General features: G+C 40.7%; 1 protein-coding gene across 1 annotated transcript in view; it reads left to right on the top strand.

Moving 5' to 3' along the window:
- The first annotated feature begins 870 nt into the window (after positions 1 to 870).
- DDHD1 (DDHD domain containing 1) overlaps positions 871 to 23,133 on the top strand; it is a 68,784-nt gene continuing 46,521 nt past the window's right edge. Inside the window, exons 1-3 of the mRNA XM_052647025.1 lie at positions 871 to 1,720; positions 21,300 to 21,473; positions 22,131 to 22,151. Of these exons, the coding sequence (XP_052502985.1) occupies positions 871 to 1,720; positions 21,300 to 21,473; positions 22,131 to 22,151 (1,045 nt within the window). The remainder of the gene's footprint in view (positions 1,721 to 21,299; positions 21,474 to 22,130; positions 22,152 to 23,133) is intronic.

Raw genomic sequence — 23,133 nt, 5'->3', positions numbered from 1 at the left:
GTAATCTATCATAACTGGCTGGACTTGACGTTATTATAATCAACATTGACTGTGCATCCACTGTGGGAGAGATTGAGACATACAGACTCGGTCTCCAACAGGGGCCTCACGACGTTGAGAAAACAGGAAATAAGTATTGAAAGACAAACAATAATACCAGACGGCATATGAACGCAGATCTAGACCTGGGTTTGAGTGGGAGTGGAGACGCCACATTAGGAATCAGTGGGCAAGGAGTGGAGTGTCCTCGGGTGGGCCAATTCTAAAAGGACTGGAGCCAGGTGGCTGATAAGGTCCACCCAGGGCTGCAGGCAGGCCTAAGGTCACAGAAGCAGTGTCAGGAGAATCCAATTTCCCGGGGCCCTCTCGAAGGGTAGCTTAAGCCTTGGCTCGTGACCCAGATTGCAAGAATGAATCCGGTAAAGCCTCTCCACACCTGGGCTCTGACCCTCAGTAGGGCGGGGGCCGAGGCAGCAGCGCCGCAGGGAAATGGGAGCGGAGGCGAGGAGAACTGAAAAATCCTGGGCTGATCGGGATGTCGCGGCGGGAGAAGCAACGGGCGCCACGCCCGCGCTACGCGGGTTGAGAAGGGGTTTCCGGGACGGCGCGCGCGGCCGGCGGGGCGGGGCCCAGGGGCAAGCACCGCCTACGTCGGGCTGCGTGACAATGGGGCGGGCGGCGGCACGCGGCTGCGGCGGCTGGGGGCCTCAGGGGGGGCGGAGCCGCCGCTGCCGCTACCGCCGCAGCCCCCTTCGGGATTTGAAAGATTAAAAACTCCAGGTGGAGAGGGCCGCGACGTTGAATGTGTGGCGGAAGCGCTGGGGACCACGGCTCAGCGCCGAGCCGGGCGGCCGGCGGCGTCTCCACAGCATGAATTACCCGGGCCACGGGTCTTCGCGGAGCTCCGAGCGTAACGGCGGCCGGGGCGGCGACGGCGCCGCCTGGGAGCTGGGCTCGGACACGGAACCGGCGTTCGGGGGCAGCGTCTGCCGCTTCGACCACCTGCCCGCCGGGGACCCTGGCGATGACGAGGTGCCCCTGGCCCTGCTGCGCGGGGAGCCGGGGCTGCACTTGGCGCCGGGAGCGGAGGATCACAGCCATCACCTGGCGCTGGACCCCTGCCTCAGTGACGATAACTATGACTTCAGCTCGGCCGAGTCGGGCTCCTCGCTGCGCTACTACAGCGAGGGCGAGAGTGGAGGCGGCGGCAGCTCCTCGTCGCTGCACCCGCCTCAGCAGCCGCCGCTGGTCCCGTCGAACTCGGGGGGCGGCGGGGCGGCTGGAGGAGGCCCCGGGGAGAGGAAGCGCACCCGGCCCGGCGGCGCGGCCGCCCGGCACAGATACGAGGTGGTGACGGAGCTGGGCCCGGAGGAGGTGCGCTGGTTCTACAAGGAGGACAAGAAGACCTGGAAGCCCTTCATCGGCTACGACTCGCTCCGCATCGAGCTCGCCTTCCGAACACTGCTGCAGGCCACGGGGGCCCGAGCCCGGGCCCAAGACCCGGACGGCGACCATGTGTGCGGCCCGGCCTCCCCCGTGGGTCCGGCCTCCAGCTCGGTGGAGGACGAAGACGAGGACCGCGTCTGCGGCTTCTGCCGGCGCATTGCGGGGCACGGGCGCGAGATGGAGGAGCTGGTGAACATCGAGCGGGTGTGTGTGCGGGGCGGCCTCTACGAGGTGGATGTGACCCAAGGAGAATGCTACCCGGTGTACTGGAACCGTGAGTAGCCGGCCGGGGGAGGGAGCGGGACGGGCTGCCTCTGCAGGGGCCGACACGCACCCGGGTGGGTTTGGAACTTAACTGCGGGGAGAGCGAGGCGCGTGAGGCCTGGCGATTGGTCCGAGCAGGATGGAGACCGTGCAGGCAAGCTCCGGCAGGTGAAGGGTAAAGCGAGCAGACGGCAAAAGCCCAGTCGCCCGGGGTCAGGAGGAGAGGATACTGCCGAGGTAGCGCCTCCTGGGTAAGCCGGGTGCTGCAGCCACCCCCTGGGGGTGATCCAGGAATGGATGGCCAACCCGAAAGGTTTAATTTCGTGATTCCTACCTGAGCTTTGTCCATCCAGGGATCTGATTCGGTCTCGTTTACCCTGCACTGCTTATGGTTTAAATACCGGTTTGGCTTCTGGACTGGAAATGTTTGAGAGAATCTGAATAACGGTTCCGTTATGGATTTGGGGGAAGAAAATTAATCCCTGGCGGGAAGGGAAGGGATAGAGGTTGTCCTCACCGGTGCGTTCAGGAGAGGTGGAAAAGCACTTCTCGAAGCAGTTGTGACAAGTGGGTCCGCTCACACTATGTGGAATGCTCATATTTCTCTCTCCGGTCCTTGCTTACATATTTTCATTTTTGCCTCTTAACGTTGAAAAGTTTCAAGGCCCGGGCCTTGGTTTTCTCATCTGTAAAACAGGGATAATTGTATCTATGTCGTAGGGTTGTTACGGAAATTAAATGAGGTAATATGCTTAAGGGCCTGGGAGCTGTGTTTGGCACACATGTAAGTCCTTATTCGTAGATAACAATGCAGTTAGGTTTGTAATTAGATTAAGGAGGAAGGCTGTCAGAAATATCTGCCATTGCATGTAACAGACGTTTTATATGTAAAATAAATATTCGATGGTACATAAGCTATTGGCGCCCAGTAATTTGTAATATATAGCTGTAATTTTTATGGGCCCAGTGCCCTAGCTCAGATGTCTTCTTTTATTGTCACTAGCCTTAGGTCTTCCATACACCTTATAACATTCTGCCTTGTATTAATTACATGTATTGATGACTTAGCTTCCTTTCTGTATGTTTAGCATCTAATGGGAAAATCCATCATCTTTATCTTCATGTTTTCATTGGGCCTAGTGCAGAAAATTTTTTAAAAACAGGTATTGAATTGTATATGTGATTCTAATAATGTTAAAACATTCACATGTTAAGCATGGGTCACTAAGACAGCAATTACAACACGTATCAAATCACCGAATAAAACAAGCATAGCAGGAAATTCAGTTTCTTACTTCCCTTTAAGATGACATTGAAGGCATTTGTTACCACTTTCATAAAGCCAGATTCATCTAGGACCCACCATGTCACTCACTTTTTTTGATTATAAGCTCACAAAGGACAAGATATGCTTGCATTCACTCATTCATTCATCTTTTTCCTTTTTGCCAGTATTTGTGCATCACAGAGTACTCTTGTGAAGGCAGTAGGAAAGGTGGAGGAAAGGACAGTCCTTACCTTTGAGGAGCTTCCCACGAAGTCTTTTTCTTCAGATGACCTAGACATCATGATAGATTTTTATCTTTTGAAGACAGAAGGACAAGGACTTATTGGAGTCAGAAAGTGGGATAAAATGCAGGGCATTCTTGGAGAGGGGGCTGGAAACCAAGAGATGAATCTTACCCTTTTAGGTTAACTAAAGTATAGTTACCAAGAATACTGTGTGCTCTTTTGATTTATGATAAGATTGTTAATGCTTGCATAGTGCTTGACTGTCTACAAAGCGACTTTTCGCATTCATTATTTCATAGTGATAGCAAATGAGTGCTAATGTTCTTTATATGAAGAAGCAGGGTTCAGCGAAGTTAATGAACTTGCCCAAGGTCACCCAGCTGGAAAGTGGTAAAACAGAAAGGCATATGCAATGATACAGAAGCATGAAACTGCATGGCATTTTGAAGAAACTAGGGCTGTACCTGCAGGGGTCAAAACACAGAGCTAAGCTTTGGAGTTTGACCACCACAGAGATAGAGGTGTTTGATCAGAGACAAGAGATTGTGAAGGAAGCCCCTGCCTTGTGAGTGCTACGCTTAGGAGAGTAGCTAGAAAAGGAGGAGCGCGGGTATGCAGTGCTAGGGAATTTGGACTTTACCCTGCTGAGCGTCAGGGAACCAAACGCTTGAAGGCTGTCTATTACTTAAGTGACTAGGGACAACACAAAGGCTGAATTGGACAGGTAGAGAAGATCATTAGAATGCTAGTGTCATGAATCAAGCAACAGTAAGGGCCTACAAAAATTAACCTGGAAGGAAAAGTGGTCTTAGTCCTCTCAAATCATCTTTCCTAAATCAGACCACCAGTAGACTAGTTATAGCTAATTTTTGTTTTGTTTGGCATAACAGCAACACCTATTTTGACTCCATTTTTGCATTTTCTAGATAGCTTTCTGTAAGATACAATCCAGTATGTGGATTGTATCCCAAGGCTTAATATTAGTTACGATGAAAATGCAATAGTGCTTTTTGTCCATGATTTACTACTTCTCACAAAATCCCATGTAACTCCCTTCTAATTGGTTTTTCAGGTCTCAGTGTATTATTATGTAAGTTTTCACACTGTCTAAGGAGAGTTCAATCCCAGTATGGTTTCTTCAGTCTTTTCAAATGGAAAAATTTATAAATTTTGCCGCTTCTGACCTTTCTCTTATTTTACTTTTTAAAACTTTCTGGAAATTTTCTGACTACTGATAAAAGTTTTGAAAAAGCCCAGTAAGTTCCTGCATACCATGGTGATAGGATTCCAGTGACTTTTGTGACCTAATTGAGTCCACTTTATCTGGGTATTGAAGCCAATAAGTTAGCTATAAAGAAAGCTGTTAATTTATTTTTACTCTTTCTTTCTAATAGGTAAAATTTTAACCAATTTGGAGTACGTGAATTGGAAGGGGAACAGAACTTTTGTCTACCATAGCTTAGAAGCCAATATTATTACATATGAAAAGAAGTATTAATTATAGGAAGCTTATTTTTGTTTTATTGACTGTTTAGATGTTTTTCTGACTGCATGTGGACCTTTTAGATAAAAATTGATCATTGCTGAGTAATGGCTGAGTAAACTCCCTCACTCCCCATGTTTCAACTAAGCTCTTTGTAGCCTCTTTATAGGCTTGTTTTGAGAATTATTAGCATTATAACATGCTTAGAACAATGGTGGCGCAAGCACTAGGTGTTAACTATATCTGTGTGGATCTCAGAAAGCAATATACCTTACTTGTAGAAACTCACATGAAGGTTAGTAAGACTGGGTATTCAAATTGGTAGGTTTGTTTTCACTGGTCTTTACCTCATCACAGGTGAAAAATTTTTCTAATTTAAAAATCATTTATTGTTAGTCAGCTACCACAATATAAAATAAAAAGTTTAAGGAAAAAAATCATGTGAATGCTAATCTTCAGATTATCTGGAAAAAGAAAGATGTAAGTTGCTATGAACCTGGCATCCCCATTAAATTCTGATTATTTTTTCATTTTTATTGGAGTATAACTGCTTTAGCATGTTGTGTTAGTTTCTACTACACAGCAAAGTGAGTCAGCTGTATATATATGTATATGTATATCCTATAAATGTTTGTCAGGAATAATAGCAAGAAAGTGGCCAAAGCATTTAGTAGTATTTTTGGGAATGCATTTAGAACATCATAGAGATTTTTGATGAGTTAAGAATAGTTTTAAAGCAATTCTGGTAGCAGTGATGTGTGCAGCATGCACTAGGGAATATATATTACTAATTTCCATTCACTAAATAAAGTTATTTTAATTGACCAAATGTTTATATGACTGTGTAGTTTCCAGAAGCAGTTATTAATTATAAGCCACAGCTTCCCTTACCCCACCCTCCCCTCTTTTTCTGTACTTATAAGACCTACATGCATTATTATCCTAAACCATTTGCAGTTTCAGATACTTCAGAAATTAATCAGTCTTTATGATACATTGAAGAGAAAATATTATCCCAATAAAAAGGTAGAAAAATTAGGGCTTTTTCTGCAGGTACCCAAATTATATGATGTTTATTAATTTGGCACAGCTGTAACGTCTCTTAGGTCTTTTTTATTTAACGGTTAATAACCTTGATAAGCGGAGAAGGCAATGGCACCCCACTCTAGTACTCTTGCCTGGAAAATCCCATGGACGGAGGAGCTTAGTAGGCTGCAGGTCATGGGGTCGCTGAGTCGGACACAACTGAGCGACTTCCCTTTCACTTTTCACTTTCATGCATTGGAGAAGGAAATGGCAACCCACTCCAGTGTTCTTGCCTGGAGAATCCCAGGGACAGGGGAGCCTGGTGGGCTGCCGTCTCTAGGGTCGCACAGTCAGACATGACTGAAGCGACTTAGCAGCAGCAGCAGCAACCTTGATAAGTAATAATCCTTTATAAATCACAGGGTATCATGGGAAATTAATAGAGTCCAAGCTGTTAGAAGGTAATCTTTCTTGATCAGTTTCTGCCTCCAGTAAAGCAGAACTATACAGACTAGAGACACCTGATGCCGGGGTCCAGCCCTGGTGGATCCAGGGAATTCAAAGCAGGGACAGAGTCGGCGTCTAGAGGAAAATTGTTTAATTAAAGATATGGAAAGAGATTAGAAAAGAATAATGTAGTAGGAAAATTAGTGGAGAAAAGAGGCTTAATAACTTTGTTTACGTGGAGAACCAATAAAACCCCGAGACAAGGGGTTTGCACCACCTACGTAGGCCACAGGCGTCTTCCCGGTCTCCCGAAGGAGTGGAAACACAAAGTGCCCCTCCGTTCAGATCTTAGAAGCCCAGGCAAAATTAGTAGGCTTGGCGAGCCTCCGCGCTCCAGATGGGAATTCAGCCAGAAAAGAAGAGAATGAGAAAAGACCACACGGGGGAAACCAGTCTTTCCAGGAACTGGTCCCGTTTCTTTATTTTCCAGGGCCACTTTTATACTTTTAGTTATACATAGAGATAAATGGAAAATACAAAGTCACGCGGGGTCAGCAGTCCTGACCCTTACTGAAACCACGCTTTCTTTCTGCGTTCCTTCCGATATACAAAGTTCTCAGGTTATTTACATCATCTTCTGGCCAAGAGGCCTGCTAACATTTTATGACCCTTTCTGATGCTTACTCCTTGGAAGAAAAGTTATGACCAACCTAGATAGCATATTGAAAAGCAGAGACATTACTTTGCCAACAAAGGTCCGTCTAGTCAAGGCTATGGTTTTTCCAGTAGTTATGTATGGATGTGAGAGTTGGACTGTAAGAAGGCTGAGCACCGAAGAATTGATTCTTTTGAACTGTGGTGTTGGAGAAGACTGGAGAGTCCCTTGGACTGCAAGGACATCCAACCAGTCCGTTCTGAAGGAGATCAACCCTGGGATTTCTTTGGAAGGAATGATGCTAAAGCTGAAACTCCAGTACTTTGGCCACCTCATGAGAAGAGTTGACTCATTGGAAAAGACTCTGATGCTGGGAGGGATTGGGGGCAGGAGGAGAAGGGGAGGATAGAGGATGAGATAGCTGGATGGCATCACTGACTCGATGAACATGAGTCTGAGTGAACTCCGGGAGTTGGTGATGGACAGGGAGGTCTGGTGTGCTGCGATTCATGGGGTCGCAAAGAGTTGGACACGACTGAGCGACTGAACTGAACTGATGATGATTAGTCAACCAGAAAACTTATTTTCTCCAAAGGTGATTTTTCTTAAGTTAGGCACCACCCTCCTAAGGCACCAGATAAAGTTGCATTTCTACAGGGTAAAGGTGCAGTGAGCTATAATCAAGAAAAGAATTTACTTAGCCTAAGGTCTAATGTGATTAATATCAAGGTTAATACTTATTTCTCCTGTATGCTAGTTATATTCCTGTGTATAAGGGGCAAGGGATATGGACACTTAGCAGCAAATATTGGCTCAACAATGAAAACCCTCCACCAGTATAATTTCTAACTAACTCACTAATACTATACTAATAATTTTCTAACTTCTCAAAAGAATTTGTTTTAGAAAGTTTAGAGCATCTCGTGCCTCTCACGGTTGGGAGGCTGTGAACAATCACATGTGGCCAGACAAACCTGTCAGGTAGGCTAGAGAGCCATCAGAGGAGCTTGTGGACTGAAACACTCTTGTCACACCCAGGAGATTTATTAATTGGAGCTCTAAGTTAACTCCTCTTCAGAGAGAGGTGGTGGGGGACAGCCCCCCATAATGTCAGCAGTGTAGGTGAAAGCATAATGCAGTAAGGTAGGCAGGCTCTGGTTTTGGGGGTAGATGCTCGAGAATGTCCAGGGGCACTTCTGAGGCTTGATCCTGCTTTGCGTAATGTCAGGCCTCCTTCCTCATGACCTTTGCCACCGGCAGGATTCCTCACGCTGGCGCCCGGCAGCCTGACTCTGAAAAACTGTTGGAGAATTGCATTATCTCCCACTCGTTCAGCCTGGAAAGCAGCCTTGGGTATCATTGGAATTCTATTTGTTCAGGTTTTTAGAACCCTGGCAAAAGTCTTCTGAGAGCTCCATTCCAGATTAAGCCTGCTTTAGACTATTTTTCAGTGACCTACTGAAGCAGCACAAAGATAATGAATGAATAGTGGGTGACTTGTACGGAGGGCAGGAGTTGGCACTATCCAATGGAGGCATTCAGGACTTTTCTTTCCCTTTGCATTGTGCCATTAGTTTAAAAACTGATATCAGTTATTGATCCGCCTTGTTTGTGTACAGCTCAAATGTGATATTGCATGTTGTGCAAGTTACTTTATATAAATGTTCAGAGTGATTAGTATGTTTTTCTTTCTTCCATCTGTCATCACCATCTTCTCTTCTTTCTTCCTTTACTATTTTGCCTTTAAAAAGACTTTTTGTACTCTTCGTTCTCCCAAATTATATCTTCCCTAGTGGCTCAAACAGTAAAGACTCTGCCTGTGATGCAGGAGATGCAAGTTCAGTCCCTGGGTCAGGAAGATCCCCTGGAGAAGGACATGGCAGCCCTCTCCAGTATTCTTGCCTGGAGAACCCATGGACAGAAGAGCCTGGTGGGCTACAGTCCGTGGGGTCACAAATCTCTTCAAAATTGTATTTCCTGGGTCTTTTATCCTCACATCACACCCTCTAATTTCTGTTTTGCTAAGATCTTTGATGTCTGAAACCCTAGGGCTGATTCTTCTCTGTAGAGAACAAGGAAAAGCTGGATATGCTGTGGTGATCATGAAATCCTCTGAGAAGTACGGTCACTGGGTGAGAAGAGTAGGGGGATTAAAAGGAGAGAGGGAAATGCAGCATATGTTCACAGGAAGCCTAAGATGAAGATTACTGGCAGAAGAGATGTGGAGGGTAGGCAGTTCTTGAATCCCTGGTTGTTGGGGAATCTGACCCAAGACCTTTATCTTTTCATGAGTCTGATGAAATTTAAACTGTGCATGTTATCAAGAAGAACTTCAACACTGACAAAAGGTGTAGATACAGTTTCTTCTTTTTTTCCCACAATATATTCCTAAAAGCTCAGTTAAAAAGTAAAGCAGGGGAAAACATTTTTATAGCCACTGTATATAACCTACAATTCTACTTTTTGGAGTTTGCCTTGGTAAAGGGAGATTGTGCTTAAAAAAAGATGTTGAATCACTGACGGAAGAGTGGATTAATAGGATGAAAAGCATAATGCAGATACTTTTTGATATCCCTGATTTAGGGGACAGGTGAAATTCAAAGTGGTGAAAAGTAGAAATTGCTTGTGCCAGAGAACTAAGGGAAATTGGTAGAAATATTGATATAGGCATATAAAATTCTGTATTGCTTTATTCTATATTGCTTTCTAATTTTTGCCAGATTACCATACATCAGAATAAACTATACAATCATTAATATTTGTTCTAAGTGCCTGTTACATTTAGTTATATCTAGGTAATCTTTATATTCATTACACTTATATATTCAAATAAACTCTCTTGACTGACTATTGGAGGCAAGGCCAACCTTTGGAAATTATAATGTTAGTAGTATTTCTGTACCCTGCTGCTGCTGCTGCTGCTGCTGCTGCTAAGTCGCTTCAGTCTTGTCTGATTCTGTGCAACCCCACAGACGGCAGCCCACCAGGCTCTGGCATCCCTGGGATTCTCCAGGCAAGAACACTGGAGTGGGTTGCCATTTCCTTCTCCAGTGCATTAAATAGGACCTCAGATATCTGGACTCTTTAAGAAATATAATAGCCATCTATTGAGAGTTAAGCTTTTATTTCCGTATAATTTTAACTGTGTGAATGGAAAACTCTAATATCACTCTTCCCTCTTTGGCTACTTCTTAGAGAACCATCATTCTGAACATCGATGCAGATAGTCCTTGGGAAACATGATACAGGACAAAGAACTGGATGAACTGTGCTAAAACATAAAATTCTAAATCACATGTCATAGAAGGAGCTGCAAAAATAACTTTAGGTGAAGTACAAGGAACAGAGTCGAAATTACTTCTGAGCCTTGATATACATAGATAAATGCAATCTCGCATTGTATTTTACTACTTACTACAGATGATCAACTTTCAGTTAATATTTTAGACACGAGTACATTATTTTCTTATTCTATAGAACTGCTAATAGGCAGGCCCCTCAGGTGTATCTCATTTCTACCTGATTCACCTAGGATAGATTGTCAGGAAAGTTTGCATTTTAACAACTAACGCATTTTAATGTTAAGTACCCCCTGGTGGCTCAGATGGTAAAGAATCTGCCTACAATGCGGGAGATCCCTGGTTTAATCCCTATGTTGGGAAGATCCCCTGGAAAAGAGAATGGCAACCCACTCCAGTATTCTTGCCTGGAGAATCCCATGGACAGAGGAGCCTGGTGGGCTACAGTCCATAGTGTTGAAAAGAGTCGGACACAACTGAGCAACTAACACACACAAACCATTTATTCAACTGAACTCTGGGAGTTGGCGATGGACCGGGAGGCCTGGCGTGCTGCAGTCCGTGGGGCTGCAAAGAGTCAGACACAACTGAGCAACTGAACTGAACTATTCAACTTTACAGTTATACTAATTAAGACATAAGAAATGTCTTATATTTAAAGAAATATATTCTTTAAAACCCCTATGGCCTTGTTTCTTAAAAGAAGTGAATAGTTTTTAAGGTATAATTATATTGTCCAGAGTTTCTTACCTCTATGAAATGGATTTAAACTCAGTGAGTCATAAATATTAACAGTAGCTTTTGCCTAAATCAAGTTAGTATTTTTAATGTAATTGTTACTTTCAGGTGGGATTCCCCAATGTGTTTTGAGGTATAGGTACTTCTTTCATAAGGTGGAATTTTTTATGATTGCTCACAACTAATGAAATTTTGGAGTTGTAACATTTGTAGCCAAGCTAAATGATGATTAGGACAGTGACTATTTAGATACCTTTGTCCTACAGTATTCCTCTAGAACATAGTTCCTGTCTAGTAAATGAGCGAGTGTTCAGGTATTAGAATGGAAGGCAGCGTTTTGTTATCTACTTCTTAATTTACTACCTTTCACTCTATTTACCAATTAAACATAATTAGTTTCATACATAAAGTTTTTACTCTGTCACTCATGTTTTGAGAAAGTTTGTTAACTTTAATATTGATTTTAATGTGAATTATCCCATATATGCACAAAAGTCTAGATTACATAACCAACAATCAGTATTCTCCCTTGCTTAGCTTATTAAACATTAAAGATGTAATCAAAATCTCCTCTGTGACATCTCCCATTCCCTCTTCTTCAGTCCAAAAATAACCCCTCTCCCAAATTTGTGGTTTATTCTTGATGAAACATCAGAAATAGCAGATGCAGGTAGCAGCCACCATCCCTAGGACTGAGATAGAGTACCCAAGGAAAAGGCTGTTACCTCTCAGTGCTGAGATTCTGACCCAGAGGGTGTGGCAGCGGTTTCAGGTGCTGCCCCTCTGGGACTGCTGGAAATCACCAGTGCTGGGGGAAGGCTTCCTTTGGAACTCACCACAGGCTGCCTGTAGGGGTGTAGGAGAAGTAGTTCAAGGGGAGGTGCCTGGCAGGTGATATTCCACTGTGAAACCTGGAGAGTTGTGGTCCTGGCTGAAGCTGACCATGGGAAGGTGCCACTGCTGTTAGCACCTGGGTGCTGCTAAAAAATACAATTCACACACTGCAAGAATTCAAAAGGTGAGCACACTGGAACCAGAGAGAAACCCCTTCTTCTTCTGTTACAAAGGACAGTTTGGTAGAAGTAGTTCATCAATATGTTAGCCACATAATGGTTTAAGTGGGCCTCTGTGGGGTTGATCTGGCACCCTAGCCATCATTTACAGCATTAATTCTATGAAAAGTATATTCAGAGTGTGTAGTACTGGATAGTAGCTTTACAACAAGCTGTACTAAATGACAACGTATTTTTCTTAATCTTCCACCTCTTCGTTTTCTAGCCTCGTCTCTCATATCTCCTTCACTTTTCCTTGTGTCTTCTGCTTTTCTTATGTCTCTCATCCTTGCTTATCTCTTCTTCCACTGAATAGCAGCACTCTGCCATTCCTATTTTCCCTTACTCTGTGACCTCCTTCCTCTTTAAGTTCTGTGTGGTCAAATTTTCCCTGGAAGTTTCTAGAGTCGTGAATTATAGGCATGCTTTGGACCCTAAGTGGGTGAACCTGTAAGGACATACCTAAGCTGGAGGAAAAGTGCCAAGACTTTCTCTCTGTGCATATCATACCATACGGGTTTAAATAGTTCTTGAAAATAGTCCTTTAGGAATCTTATAACTGTTCCCTCTGCCTTCTGGTATAAGTGTAGCTTTTTAATACATAAAATGTTTATTGCCAGAATTCCTCTACCCACACATAAGAGAGCCACTCAGGCTTGCTTAATAAAGTGTTCATAGTGGAAAATGCACCTTGCAATGGTTTTCTTGTCAAGAAAGACCCACATTTTTTCTTTAGGGTCCAGTAAAGACCTACCTTTTATCATGATTTACCTAAGAGTTATAATTACCTGGTTGTTTTCTTCCAGGCAAGTAGTCATGATAAGTACTAGTCTTTATATTTAGTTTAAATTGACTCTTGATAAGTATTGTTATAAATGAAACATAATACCTTTGTTAATAGCCTATTAATCCATTAACCCTTTGAAAAATTTGTCTCTGGCCCCTGGCTATGTATCTAGGTCTTTCTATTCCATTAACTACAAAGTGAAGTGACATTTCAAGTATATATCTATGCAAGTCCCTATCAGCATGAGGTTCTACTGCTTATAATTTTTAAAAGCCAGAATAACAGTGACTTTAAACACAAAAGGGTCTGTTTCTCTAAAACAGAGGCTTTAGCTAAAAGAAGTATAGATATCTCAAGTTCGGAGCTATGTGGCAGCTCCACTGTAATCGGGAATGGAGGTCCCTTCTGCTATTCAGCTTTTCATTTGTGACTTGATCTAAGAGCTTCAAGAGCTCAAGACATAGGAAGCAGAAAAGGTAAGAGGGGAGGGTCAAAGAGCTATACCACCAGTAAACTCTGCTGTATCCTATCACCCAGATTCAATCACATGACCAAACCTAGTTGCCCAAGAAGACTAGAAATGGTCTTTCTATTGAGCATACTACTGCCCTGGATAAATTGGTGTTCTGCTATAAGAAAGAGAGAGAAAATAAATATAGGATAGGCATCTAGCAGTTTCTTCCAAAATATGTGATCTTTTTTTTTTTTTTTGCTGAATATATAAGGATTCTCCTGAGAATAAAAGAGATTATAAGGAATCAGTTCATGTAATTAGGGAAGTTGGCAAGTCTAGAATCTGCAGAGATGTCCCAATTCAAATCCATAGGCCAACCGGCCACTGTTAAAATCAGGAAGAGCCAGTATCCCTGTTCAAAGATCACCAAAAAGAACAACTTAATATTCCAGCTTGGTGGCTGTCAGATAGAATTCCTTCTTATTTGAGGGAGCGTGAGCCTTTTGTTCTAGTCAGGCCTTCAACTGACTGGATGAGGCTGCCTACCCACATTATGAAGGTCAGTCTCCTTTCCTCAAGTCTGTGGATTTAAATGTCAATCTCACCCAAAAACATCCTCACATTGACATGTACACACTGCTGTATTTAAGACAGACAACCAGCAAGGACCTACTGTATAGCACAGGGAAATCTACTCAATATTCTGTAATAGCCTAAATGGGAAAGGAATTTATAAAAGGATAGATGTGTATGTATAACTGATTCACTTTGTTGTATACCTGAAACTATCACAACATTGCTAACAGACTGTACTCAAATATGAAATATAAATAAATAAAACTAAAACACTGTCAAGAAACACCCAGAACATTTGACCAAATATCTGGGTACCTTTTGGCCCAGTCAAGTTGATACATAAGATTAACCACACCAGGACTTCCCTAGTGGTCCAGTGGTTAAGAATCCTCCTGTCAATGTGGGGGACATAGGTTCAATCCCTGGTCCGGGAAGATTCCACATGATATGGGGCGACTATGCCCATATGTCACAACTACTGAACTCAAACTGTAGAGCTTGCATGTTGCAACTACTGAGCCTAAGTGCCCTAGAGCCCATGCTCTGCAATGAGAAGCCTAAACACCACAACTAGGGTAGCTAGCCCCTGCTTGCTGCAACTAGAGAAAGCCCATAAACAGCAACAAAGACCCAGCACAGCCAAAGATAAATATAAATACATAAATTTTTTTAAAAATTTAAAAAGATTAATCACACTGAATATAAAACTGTGCATGCTCAATTGTGTCCAGCTTGGCAGCCCCATGGACTGTAGCCCACCAGGCTCCTCTGGCCATGGAATTCCCAGGCAAGAACACTGAAGTGGGATTCCTACTCCAGGAGATCTTCCCAACCCAGGGATTGAACCCACATCTTTGCATCTGCTGCATTGGCAAGTGTATTCTTTACCACTAGCACCATCTGGGAAGCCCCGGTATAAAACTAAAACCATGTATATATAGAAATGCCAAACATTATCAGTTCATTTCAGCCGCTCACTTGTGTCTGACTCTTTGCGACCCCATGAACTGCAGCACACCAGGCTTCCCTGTCCATCACCAACTTCCAGAGCTTGCTCAAACTCATATCTATCGAGTCGATGATGCCATCCATCTCATCCTCTGTCGTCCCCTTCTCCTCCTGTCTTCAATCTTTCCCAGCATCAGGGTCTTTTCCAGTGAGTCAGTTCTTTGCATCAGGTAGCCAAAGTGTTGGAGTTTCAGCTTAAGCATCAGTCCTTCCAATGAATATTCAAGACTGATTTCTTCAAGATTGACTAGTTTGATCTCCTTGCAGTCCAAGGGACTCTCAAGAGTCTTCTCCAACACCACAGTTCAAAAGCATCAATTCTTCGGCATTCAGCTCTCTTTATAGTCCAACTCTCACATCCATACATGACCACTGGAAAAACCATAGCTTTGACTATACAGACCTTTGTTGGCAAAGTATTGCCTCTGCTTTATAAATGCTGTCGAGATTGGTCATAGCTTTTCTTCCAAGGAGCAAACATCTTTTAATTTCATGGCTGCTATCACCATCTGCAGTGATTTTTTGTTTGGAGCCCCCCAAAATAAAGTCTGTCACTGTTTCCATTGTTTCATTTGTTTGCCATGAAGCGATCAGACTGGATGCCATGATCTTCGTTTTTTGACTGTTGAGTTCTAAGCCAGCTTTTTATTCTCCTCTTTCACTTTCATCAAGAGGCTCTTTAGTTCTGCTAAGTGTTCTGCCATAAGGGTGGTGTCATCTGCATATCTGACGCCAAACATATAGACATTTATAATGTAGAAGGAGAAAGCTCCTTATAGTCCCACCTCCCCAAGATACCTGTTAATAATAGCATAGGGTATTTTTCTCCACTTATTTTCAGTACATATACCAATGTATACTTTTATAAAACAGGATTATACTATTTATAACTGTATATGCACATGCACAAATATATATGCATGTAATATTATGATTTAATTTTTCATTTTAATTTTAGACATTATTCCATGTCTTCTGAATATTATTTCACTGTGGATTACTATCCACTCATATTTTGATGTATTTAATGAATATTTTTAATACCTATTGGGCCAAGCATCATTTATATATTCAATCATCTCTTGGTAGAAATTATAGGTCATTTTGTTTGATTTTATTTGTTTTCTATTATAAAATGAGATAAATGCCTTTGTAGTATATCTTTAGGCATTTTTGTAAGAGTTTCTATAAAGCGTATTTCTAGAATTGATCTATAAAAGATACATGTGTTTTTAGGTTTTAAAAAGTACTGCTAGGCCAGAGTTTCTCAGTCTCAGCATTATTGAAATTTTGGGCCAGATAATTCATTGCTGTAGCTTGGGTTGGGGGTAGCTGTTCTCTTTAGCAACATCCCCTGGCCTAGATACCAGTAGTGCCACATCCCAAAACCTGATGAGTAAGGGGTGAATTTGAGGGTGACTTAGAAGATAAATAGTACTCATTGTGTGTCCAGTCATAGTTGTAAGGCACATATAAAGAGGAGACATCTTGGATGATCCCAGATTTCTGTCTTGAGTGACCTGCTAAATACTGTCAGTACACCACTTGTCATGATACAGATGGAATAACAGATTTGTATTCTGTTTCTTCCAGGAACTTCGTGTGTCCCATGGCTTTTTGTGATTCTGGTAGCTATTAATTGTTCGGCTGCTGCTGCTGCTAAGTCGCTCTACTAGGAGTCGTTTAATTGGCAGTTGAATGTTTGGGTTTAGAGTTTGAGACAGAGGCCTGAACCAAAAAGATGTAGTACTTGACCACATATTGGTGGAATTTAATGGTTAGGTGTAAAGCTCCCAGAATATCCATCGAAAAGAATAAATGCTTAGATTTATTAGACTTAAGAGGAGAAAAGTTTTGGGAGTATAGATGTGTGATAAAATTTGTTTTACTCTTTTTGACTCTGCTTTTTCACTTCCATGGTTTTTCTGGAGAAGCATGCTTGGCTCTGGTTTGTAAGTCTCATTATAGCCTAGCAGTGTAAAATTTCCCAAATTATTTCTTTTAAAATTACAACTGAATAGACTGTATTTCTTAGGGAGAGAGCTAAAAAGGGACTTCTCCTGTTTAAGAATATAGGTTGATTGTATGGTAGAGAGTTTGAATGAACTTTGGAGTCAAACTTTGGTTGGAATCTTGGTTCTCGTAATACTTAACAGTGTGCCTCTAAACAAATTATTTAGGTTCACTAAGACTCATTTTACGCATTTGTAAAACGGGGCGTCATTGCTATCTTGAAGATTAAATGAGATGAGCTTTTGGATCTAGAGGATAATGGAAGCTATCCAAATGTTAATCTCCACACATTTTCCCCAAAAGCCACATACATTTAAACCATACATAGGTGACACATCCAACGTTACTACAGGGCGGACAATACCATAAACTTTAAGTTAGCTGTAAGTAAAGAAACAGCAAGTTACAGCAGCTCTTGTTACTGCTGTAAACCTCTGAATCTGGAGAGTGCGGCAAGGAGAGGCTTAGTTCAGTTCAGTCTCTCTGTCATGTCCATCTTTTGTGTTTGCTGCATTGGCAAGTAGATTCTTTACCACTAGCGCCATCTGGGAAGCCCCAATATAAAATTAAAACCATGTATATATAGACATGCCAAACATTATCAGTTCAGTTCAGTCGCTCAGTTGTGTCTAACTCTTTGTGGCCCCATGGACTGCAGCACGCCAGGCTTCCCTGTCCATCACCAACTCCCGGAGCTTGCTCAAACTCGTGTCCATTGAGTCAACCATCTCATCCTCTGTCATCCCCTTCTCCTGTCTTCAGTCTTTCCCAGCATCAGGGTCTTCTCAAATGAGTCAGCTCTTCTCATCAGGTGGCCAAAGTATTGGAGTTTCAGCTTCAACATCAGTCCTTCCAATGAACACCCAGGACTAATCTCCTTTAAGATGGACTGGTTTGATCTCCTTGCAGTCCAAGGGACTCTCAAGAGTCTTCTCCAACACCACAGTTCAAAAGCACCAATTCTTTGGCGTTCAGCTTTCTTTACAATCCAACTCTCACTTCCATACATGACTACTGGAAAAACCATGGCTTTGACTATACAGACCTTTGTTGGCAAAGTCTCTGCTTTTTAAGAGACAGTGAAAGAAGAGAGATCAGAGGTTAAAATGAAGCAGAAAACCACTCACAGAAAGAAAATGTCACCCACACAACAAGCAAACTATGGCCATAGACTTGAAGCTTGGTAATTAATAACACTAACTGTGAAGAAAGCTGAGCGCCGAAGAACTGATGCTTTTGAACTGTGGTGTTGGAGAAGACTCTTGAGAGTCCCTTGGACTACAAGGAGATCCAACCAATCCATTCTAAAGGAGATCACCCCTGGGTGTTCTTTGGAGGGAATGAAGCTAAAGCTGAAACTCCAGTACTTTGGCCACCTCATGCGAAGAGTTGACTCATTGGAAAAGACTCTGATGCTGGGAGGGATTGGGGGCAGGAGGAGAAGGGGACGGCAGAGGATGAGATGGCTGGATGGCATCATGGACTCGATGGACATGAGTTTGAGTAAGCTCCAGGAGTTGGTGATGGACAAGGAGGCTTGGCGTGCTGCGATTCATGGGGTCGCAAAGAGTTGGACACGACTGAGCTACTGAACTGTAGGGAGGGTGTGTGAAAGTGAGAGGGACAGAAATAGCAGCATCAGAGAAACATTGCTGGTGGGAGAGGAGAAAAGGATACTGCTCTTTGGAGCGGTGACAGTAAGAGGAAAGAAGTAAGGAGAAAATGAAGGGTCCTGGAGAAATGAAAGAAAAACAAGGAACACCAGCCCAGTCTTCACTTAACCACTGCCACCCCTACCACCACTACAGGAGCTTCTCTTAATAATGTGCAGCAGCAGACACTCTGAAACTAAGAAGTCTGTCCCTAAAATACTCATGAACAGAAATAAATGCCATACAAAGCTACTGCAAGAGGAATGCAGAAAGTGTGAATCAGTACATTTCCACTGATTATAGTTCTTCCCCAAAAAGCAAACACAAAACAAGAGAAACTGTACATGTAACACAACAACCAAGTATTCTGAAATTTATGGGCATACTAATAGGGACATTGATGAAAGTAATGTTAATGTAAGGGGCACCGATAAAAGAAAGGAAAACAACCAAAAGAATGAAAATGAGATGAAAGAAGTGAAAAGCTTCAGAGAGAAAGTGCTTAAAATACAATATAGACAAAGGAAGCCCCAATGTATTTATAACTGGATTGACTACAGGAGAAATCAGTGAAACAGAACTAAATATTAAACCATAGTCCAGGGAAACTTTTAAGAAATAAGAGGAAAACTGAAATCTACAAATTAAAAGGACCCGCCCACCTTGGCAGATAGATCCAAAAAATGAACTCTGAGACATAGACTGTTAGAGTTTAGAGACTAGAAAAACTGTTTTAGATTTTGAAGGTAAATTTTTTTCTGGACCCTTGGTGGGGGAAAAAAAACTCATTACTAATTAAAAAATTAGATTTGCATCTGACTTCTCTAGACATGATATACAAAGGAAAGCTGCAGTGAAACAGCATTTTTTAAAACTCAGGGAAGCCCAGTTCAAGCTTGCCAACCTGTCCTTCAAGTATCAAGGCTATAGAAAAACAATGAGAATTTAACAGATTATAGATCCAAGACTAAAACAGTGGTGGGGATATGGGTACAATTGTTATATGTGAGTCAGGAGACAAAGGAAAAATAGAATAAGATCATTCCCTATTGTAAATAGTAAGTGGGAATTTTGGGTACCATTTAAAATGGTACCACATAGTAAAAGTTTAAGTAAACAAAAAAGAGATTTAGGACGCTTTAAAATACATAAAAACACACATGAATGTGTAAAAGTCATCACTAGAACCAAAAATGCAAATATTCCTAAATACCAAAGGAAGACTTTTTTGAAAAGCAAAATCATCAACTGGAGGAAGAGTAGGAATAATAAAAACAGTGATTATAGAAGAATATTTCAAACATACCAGTTATATCAGTAACATAAGTGGGTTTAACTCACGTGTCAAAAGAAAAACACATCTAAAATAGTGAAAAAGGTTAAAAATAAAGAGATGTGCAAAAACATCACAGGAATATGGAAACAATAAGAAAGCAGTTGTTGTAATCTTGATAGACAAAGTAGAATCTAGTAAAAAAAAAAATCAAACACAGCAGTGTGCTTTATGTTAAAACCCCGTAATTCTCAATGAATTTATAGTTTTGAATTTCCACCAAATACAGCAAACACCTGACTATCGCAGAATTGCTACAGGAGAATAAAGGATAATGCAAGAAAAAATAGAAACACATAATAGATTTTAAATACATCAGTACAAGTCTGGTATAAGTGATTCATGATCATCTAATAAATTTTCTGTTTCAAAGTAGGAATTGGCCATTGGTTTCTTTTAATGCGAATGGGAAATGATATTTAGAGATCACAATCTTTATATCATGATTGCTCACTTACACAGGGTTGGTCTGTCTTTCTAGGTCTTTTCAGTACACAAAGCTTAGGATATATATTTTTTTTTAAGAGAAAATATACATCATTATTTCATGCTGACATTTTTAGTTGAAATTTAAAATACAGGTTTATTTCTTTGACTTTTATATTTGTATCTCTTTTTACTTGTGCTAAAAAGTAAAATCTTAGTTTCTAATGATATTAACAAAATTAATTATTCATCTTAATACTTGTACTTTGAAATTAACAATACCAATATTATTACAATCATTAACAATTAGTATAGCTACTGCAAAAGGTTAAGATGTATTTGCAGTTCCTTCTGTCCATAGGGTATATCCTAGTATATATATACAAATTACTGTCTTTTGAATCCGAACTTGAAGTAATTTCTCTATGTGTAGCTAAACCACCAACTCTGTTTATTTTTAGGCTTTTGTTGTTTTGCTTTGCTTTATGGGTTGTTTTTTTTTTTTAAAGAATTCAGGATAACTTAGATGACAGTCGTGGTTTATAAATAACAACTAAAAGTATTAAGTTTTGGAGATAGTGTTTAATCAAAAAAGCATTCAGTTTTTTCAAAAAAAATTTTCTTAATTTTTTCCTGAAATGGGTGAGTAATCTACTGTAATTAAAGGTTTCACTTGTTTCTGTATGCTCACTGGGAGCCCTTGATCTCTAAAGCAGCCCTAAAGAATGTACCACACTACTACAATATACTATTTCTAAACTATTTGTGGGAATTTATCTCAGTATTTTCTAAGACATTCGAATTATCAATAGAGTCTTGCATGAAGTTTATCAACCACTTAGCCTACTGATTTGGTTACTTGGGGCCTCAGTTATATAGATAACTGCTCCTCTCCCTTTCTAACCTCAGGTAACTTTTATGTGTAATATTTAATGCAAGTAAAATTATATGTTGTAAAAAAAATTATATACTATGGCTTGAAATCTGAAATTTAAAACTTTAAATGATTCTATTGGGTCACAAAAGTCTGTTTTTGTCATAGCAGTAGCAAAATATAAACTTGTAGTTAGTATGTCACTTCTTGGGAGGTTGGATCATAAAACATAATTCTGTGGTTTCTCTTTTCAGAGTCTGATAAAATACCAGTAATGCGTGGACAGTGGTTTATTGATGGTACCTGGCAGCCACTAGAAGAAGAAGAAAGTAATTTAATTGAGCAAGAACATCTTAGCCGTTTTAGAGGTCAGCAGATGCAGGAAAGTTTTGATATTGAAGTGTCGAAACCCATAGATGGAAAAGATGGTAAGACCAATTAATACATTTAATATGTTTTATAAACAAGTAAGTTATTGATAAAACTTAGAGTGGCTCCTAAGTTTGAAATAGTAATTCAGAAGTGTTAAAAATTTATACGATTTCTGATTATTTCAAACATTTGATTGTTGTTTTAGAACTTAAAAACTGTTATAAATTTCTGAACTATTTCCATTTTTATTTTACTTAACGTGTACTTTCACTGATATAACACTAACATGATTTACCATAAATGTACAAATTGTTGTAATATGCTTTATGAATTAGTCCTTTTGAGTAGCTTTTTAGTTATCAAAGAAAATTGAACTTATTAAAAAATCCCTTGTTATTCTATTGAAAGAGTTTTGCTAATATTTTAATGTTGGTTCTCCTGAAGTTTTTTAAAAAAGCTTTAATTTCCTTTGTGTAAGTCCTGTCTAGCTGTCTTGATATTGATAACCATATCAATTTTTAATTTGAAACAATCTACTCCTTGTATTTCCTTATTCAGCATTTGGATTTTCTTTTCTTTTTTTTTTTTTTGGCAATAGTTTAAAATATTTACATACTAGCCAAGATGATCGTGTTTCATTATGTGTCTGATCTTGAGTAAAATTCAAACTGTGTGGTCAAGTTAAAAATACTTCTATTGTTCATTTACTGCAGGCAGTGGGATCAACTATTCTGGTGAGTATAACAGTATAGGTAGATTAGAATTTGTAGATTTCTCTTTTTTTTCCTAAAAGTGTTTCTTCATCCATGTTTGCCTTTGTATGGGAAGTTTCTTGGCAAGACCTACTTAAGCGAGTGAATTAGAATATAAATTAGTGATTTTTCTCCCTCCCCTTGTAAAACATCTATAAAGCAGAAAAATTCAATTATTGATCAAGAAATTCAAAAGTCCAGCTTGGAAGAAATGAATTATGTAGTTGGAAGTAATTGTTTATATTACATCAGTTCAGTTCAGTCACTCAGTCATGTCCAACTCTTTGCAACCCCATGGACTGCAGCACACCAAGCTTCCCTGTCTTTCACCATCTCCCAGAGCTTGCTCAAACTCATGTCCATTAACAATAAGCTTAAAATCAGGTGTGTTTTATATCTTTAAAACTCTACATAACTGAGGAAAATGGAGGCTTCTAAGTAAATCGGTAATTAAATCTAAGAAATGTCTATTATATGCCAGATACCATACTCTAGGAATTTTAAGTATTTCATTTTCCTAATCCCTAGAGTCAAATATGTTCTTATTTCACTGTAAAATTCAAGCTCAAGGTTCTTAAATATCAATATATAAGGACAGCTCAGTGTCTATAAGGCAGAGCTGTGTCTACATTTAAAGACTGCCATAAAAACAATTCTTTGATTAAAGCACAAATATCAAATTTTGTATATGTCTGATCTTTCATTGGTGACTGACATGTTTTAGAACTTCTCATCACCATTCTAAATAATCACAAAAACCTACTTCATAGTATTTGAAAGGCTGAACTTTTTTCACAATTTCATCTCTATTGGAAAAGACTGAATTCTAGATTTTTTCCTTTCTATTAATTCTCCTTAAGTCTTCTCTCAAAAATAGCAATTCACCTTAACAAACCCAGTTTATACTCCCAGATTCTTTACTGTTAATGCATGGGAAAAACCCAAGAGCTTCAAGGGGGAAAAG

This window comes from Budorcas taxicolor, chromosome 10 (assembly GCF_023091745.1).
Source record: "Budorcas taxicolor isolate Tak-1 chromosome 10, Takin1.1, whole genome shotgun sequence".
Lineage (NCBI taxonomy): Eukaryota > Metazoa > Chordata > Mammalia > Artiodactyla > Bovidae > Budorcas > Budorcas taxicolor.
Note: the sequence above shows the minus strand (reverse complement) of the source record. Positions and strands in the feature narration are given on the sequence as shown.